General features: G+C 63.7%; 1 protein-coding gene across 1 annotated transcript in view; it reads left to right on the forward strand.

The window, feature by feature from the left end:
* PLEC (plectin) overlaps nt 1-3,420 on the forward strand; it is a 36,414-nt gene extending 32,994 nt beyond the window's left edge. Inside the window, exon 34 of the mRNA XM_006879426.1 lies at nt 2-3,420. Coding sequence (XP_006879488.1) covers nt 2-3,126 — 3,125 coding nt within the window. The 3' untranslated portion in view covers nt 3,127-3,420. The remainder of the gene's footprint in view (nt 1) is intronic.
* Nucleotides 3,421-5,229: the final 1,809 nt, after the last annotated feature.

A 5,229-nucleotide genomic window follows, 5' to 3' on the forward strand; every position in this document is an offset into this window, starting at 1 on the left:
GGCGACGACACCAAGGGCTTCTTCGACCCCAACACGCACGAGAACCTCACCTACCTGCAGCTGCTGGGGCGCTGCGTGGAGGACCCCGAGACGGGGCTCTACCTCCTGCCCCTGAAGGCTGCCGAGGGGCCCGAGGTGGTGGAGACCACACAGGTGTACACAGAGGAGGAGACACGCCGGGCCTTCGAGGAGACGCAGATCGAGCTTCCAGGTGGCAGCCCAGGCGCTGGCTCCATGTCCCTGTGGGAGGTGATGCAGTCGGACCTGATCCCGGCGGAGCAGCGCACCCGCCTGATGGAGGACTTCCGGGCTGGCCGCGTGACCAAGGAGCGTATGATCATCATCGTCATCGAGATCATCGAGAAGACGGAGATCATCCGTCAGCAGAACCTGGCCTCCTACGATTACGTGCGCCGGCGCCTCACGGCGGAGGACCTGTACGAGGCCCGCATCATCACCACGGAGACCTACACGCTGCTCCGCGAGGGCACCAAGACCCTGCGTGAGGTGCTGGAGGCCGAGGCCGCCCGGCGCTACCTCTACGGAACGGGCTGCGTGGCCGGCATCTTCCTCCCGGGCTCCCGGCAGACCCTGACCATCTACCAGGCCCTCAAGAAGGGGCTGGTGAATGCCGAGGTGGCCCGGCTGCTGCTGGAGGCTCAGGCAGCCACGGGCTTCATGCTGGACCCTCTCCAGAGCGAGCGGCTGACGGTGGACGAGGCCGTGCGGAAAGGCCTGGTGGGGCCTGAGCTGCATGACCGGCTGCTGTCGGCAGAGCGCGCGGTGACCGGCTACCGGGACCCTTACACCGAGCAGACCATCTCGCTGTTCCAGGCCATGAAGAAGGAGCTGATCCCAGCCGAGGAGGCGCTGCGCCTGCTGGATGCCCAGCTGGCCACGGGGGGCATCATTGACCCACGCCTGGGTTTTCACCTGCCATTGGAGGTGGCCTACCAGCGTGGCTACCTCAATAAGGACACGCATGACCAGCTCTCGGAGCCCAGCGAGGTGCGCAGCTACCTGGACCCCTCCACGGACGAGCGGCTCAGCTACACGCAGCTGCTCAAGCGGTGTCGCCGGGACGACAGGACCGGCCAGCTGCTTCTGCCTCTCTCAGACACCCGCAAACTGACCTTCCGTGGGCTGCGCAAGCAGATCACAGTGGAAGAGCTGGTGCGCTCACAGGTGCTGGACGAGGCCACAGCGCTGCAGCTACAGGAGGGCCTCACGTCCGTTGAGGAGGTCACCAAGAACCTGCAGAAGTTCCTGGAGGGCACCAGCTGCATCGCCGGTGTCTTTGTGGATGCCACCAAGGAGAGGCTGTCAGTGTACCAGGCCATGAAGAAAGGCATCATCCGGCCCGGCACGGCCTTTGAGTTGCTGGAGGCCCAGGCAGCCACCGGCTATGTTATCGATCCCATCAAGGGGCTGAAGCTGACCGTGGAGGAGGCTGTGCGAATGGGCATTGTGGGCCCCGAGTTCAAGGACAAGCTGCTGTCTGCTGAGCGCGCCGTCACTGGCTACAGGGACCCGTACTCCGGGAAGCTCATCTCCCTGTTCCAGGCCATGAAGAAGGGGCTGATCCTCAGGGACCACGGCATCCGCCTGCTGGAGGCCCAGATCGCCACGGGTGGCATCATCGACCCCGAGGAGAGCCACCGACTGCCGGTCCAGATGGCGTACCAGCGTGGCCTCTTTGACGAGGAGATGAACGAGATCCTGACCGACCCCTCGGACGACACCAAGGGCTTCTTTGATCCCAACACGGAGGAGAACCTCACCTACCTGCAGCTGATGGAGCGATGCATCACGGACCCACAGACCGGGCTGTGCTTGCTGCCACTGAAGGAGAAGAAGCGGGAACGCAAGACGTCCTCCAAGTCGTCGGTGCGCAAGCGCCGTGTGGTGATCGTGGACCCCGAGACGGGGAAGGAGATGTCCGTGTACGAGGCCTACCGCAGGGGCCTCATCGACCACCAGACCTACCTGGAGCTGTCGGAGCAGGAGTGTGAGTGGGAGGAGATCACCACCTCCTCCTCCGACGGCGTGGTCAAGTCCATGATCATCGACCGGCGCTCCGGCCGCCAGTACGACATTGACGAGGCCATCTCCAAGAGCTTCATCGACCGCTCGGCGCTGGACCAGTACCGTGCGGGCACACTGTCCATCACTGAGTTTGCCGACATGCTCTCGGGCAACGCCGGCGGCTTCCGCTCCCGCTCCTCCTCCGTGGGCTCCTCCTCCTCCTTCCCCCTCAGCCCCGCCGTGTCCCGCACCCAGCTGGCCTCCTGGTCCGACCCCGCTGAGGAGACAGGCCCTGTGGCCGGTATCCTCGACACCGAGACTCTGGAGAAGGTGTCTATCACCGAGGCCATGCACCGCAACCTTGTGGACAACATCACGGGGCAGCGGCTGCTGGAGGCGCAGGCCTGCACGGGCGGCATCATTGACCCTGGCACTGGCGAGCGCTTCCCTGTCACGGAGGCCGTCAACAAGGGCCTGGTGGACAAGATCATGGTGGATCGCATCAGCCTGGCCCACAAGGCCTTCTGCGGCTTCGAGGACCCCCGCACCAAGACCAAGATGTCTGCTGCCCAGGCGCTTAAGAAGGGCTGGCTCTACTACGAGGCCGGCCAGCGGTTCCTGGAGGTTCAGTACCTGACCGGTGGGCTGATTGAGCCAGGCGTGCCAGGCCGCGTGCCGCTGGAGGAGGCCCTGCAGAAGGGCACGCTGGACGCCCGCACTGCCCAGAAGCTGCGTGATGTCAGCGCCTACTCCAAGTACCTCACCTGCCCGAAGACCAAGCTCAAGATCTCCTACAAGGATGCAATGGACCGCAGCATGGTGGAGGAGGGCACAGGGCTGCGGCTGCTGGAAGCCGCTGCCCAGTCCAGCAAGGGCTACTACAGCCCCTACAGCGTCAGCGGCTCTGGCTCCACTGCCGGCTCCCGCACCGGCTCCCGCACCGGCTCCAGGGCCGGTTCTCGGCGTGGCAGCTTTGATGCCACTGGCTCCGGTTTCTCCATGACCTTCTCGTCCTCCTCCTACTCCTCCTCAGGCTACGGCCGCCGCTACGCTTCAGGGCCCTCTGCCTCGCTGGGGGGCCCCGAGCCTGCGGTGGCCTGACCCCCTGCCTGCCCCGCCCCCGCTCTGCATGTGGCTGCGCCCCCCCACAGGTGTGGCCCCCTCCATGTCTAAAGGAGTTTTCCTCTTACGCGGTGCCTAAAGTCTAACCAAAAAGACCAGACTAACATAGTAATATATATTCCTGCTGTCCAGACGGCCTGTGCTGGGGCGGGTCAGTCGGCCCCTGACCACCGCCCCCTCGGGTCTCCCCACTGCCCCTACCTGCCACTCACCACAGCCAGGTGCCTTGGAGGGCCCAGACCCAGGGCCCCTGCCCCTTCCTTGTCTTAAGGGTAGTCCCAGCCCAGGATTGCAGCTAAGTCTTGCCCTGTCCCCCAGTATGGCCTCCCTCCTCTCAGGATGTTCACCCCAGAGGTCAGCATTTGTCCTCAATGGACCTAACTGGGGTGGGGCGTCCCAGGTCAGCCATGTCTTCCAGCAGCTAGAGAAGCCTCTACCCCCATGGGAAGTTGGGGTCCACTCTGCAGACCCCACAGGGTGTGTCAGTCCCACACGCCCGGCCCCCAGTCACAGGCCTCTGGCTGCAACCCCCCAGCCTCGGTCCCCGAGTCCTTAGTAAGTGCCTTCTGTGTCCTCCCAGACCCCCCCGAGGCCACTGCGTGGGAACAGTGGGCCATGCAGAGCTCTAGAGTGACCCAAGGGCTGGGCAGGGTTGTCCTGTCCCCCCCCCCACACAGAGCCCCACTGCAGTGCCCACCCATCTCTCCCAGGGAACCCTTCCCCTTGGCCCAAGCCAGCTGCTGGGTGTCTGTCCTGGGTACCCCTGCCCGGTGCCACCCTTTCCTGTCTCCAGTCCTGCCTTCACCCTTTGCGCTTTGCATGTTCCACTAACCTGGGCAGGAGGCGGAGAGAGGCCGGCTGCTGGCCGCCCACAAGGGCAGTGTACTAACCTGACCATGGACGGGCCTGTGCCCGCCCCAATAAAGCAATTCCAACCTCCTGCCCTTCCCCACCTCGTTTTTTTATGCTGGGTCAGGTGTCTGGGTAAGTGCTGTAGCCCCAGGCTGGGTGCTCCAAGTTTGGTCACTACTGGCCACGGACTGGACAGGTGAGCAGTGAAGATGCTGGCCTGTGGCCAGCCATCTGTGTGCAGGAGAAAAGCCAGACTGTGTAGCAAGGGGTCAGGGCTGAGGCCGGCCAGGTGGGGTCCCTCATGGGTCAGTGACTGGCTGTCAACTGGGCCTGGGGAGGTGACCGGCGTGGTAGGTGCTTCTGTATTTTCCTGGGAGGTGGGATTTTCCACGGTGCTCTCTCCTTTCCGGGGGGAGGGGTGCCTCACTGACCGCTTGAGACCCTCCTTTGAAGAATGACAGGCTGCAGTTTGGCTGAAGGCTGGTGCCGGTCCCTGGAACGGGAGCCCTGTAGTGACCTGGTATAAGCTCTGATTTTAGTGCGTCCCTCAGGAGTGTTCTTGTTCTAGGATGGGATCTGCTAACGTCACAGCTGTGGAGCGAGGCACTGTCCTCTGTAGTCACCGTGTCCCTCTTCCTCCACAGCTCCCCACAGGTCACTTCTGCTGGGCATTGCCTGATGCCCGTTAGGTGACACTCAGGCCATCCTGACGGGGGCGGCCACAGTCCTGTGGGTGTCAGCCACACTGAATCTTCCAACAGCCAGGTGGGAGCCTCTGGGTGGTGTAGGGGGGCAGCGAGCCCCAGATCTTGCACTCCCAGTGCCGGGAGTGGGTCCTGGAGTCGCAGGTGGTGCTCCCCAGGTGCGCTCAGATCAGGTATCTGAAGTTTGCTGAGCTCACGAGGTGAGCGGAGGTCTGGAATGGCTCGTCTGCCACAGTTGGTGGCAGTGCAGGCTTCCTCTCTGAAAGTCAGGGCTCGGGTGCTAGTTTAGGACCATTGGGGTCTTTCTCTGCCCTCATATGCTCTCAGCAAGCAGCAAGCTGTGGCCAAGGTTTGGTCCCCTGGGAGGCTGCATCCCCTGCACGGGTGCTCAGTGGTCTCCACTCCAGAATGTCCTGTCTCCACGTCTGTCAGCATGTCCTTCCCGCCGTCTTCCTCCGAGTACCCCTGACCCCGACCACCTGTGAGCCTTCCCCAGACCGAGCCAGGCGTGCTCCCTTCATCCACC

Source organism: Elephantulus edwardii, unplaced genomic scaffold, assembly GCF_000299155.1.
Source record: "Elephantulus edwardii isolate Elephantulus edwardi_28Jun2011 unplaced genomic scaffold, EleEdw1.0 scaffold00003, whole genome shotgun sequence".
Taxonomy (NCBI): domain Eukaryota; kingdom Metazoa; phylum Chordata; class Mammalia; order Macroscelidea; family Macroscelididae; genus Elephantulus; species Elephantulus edwardii.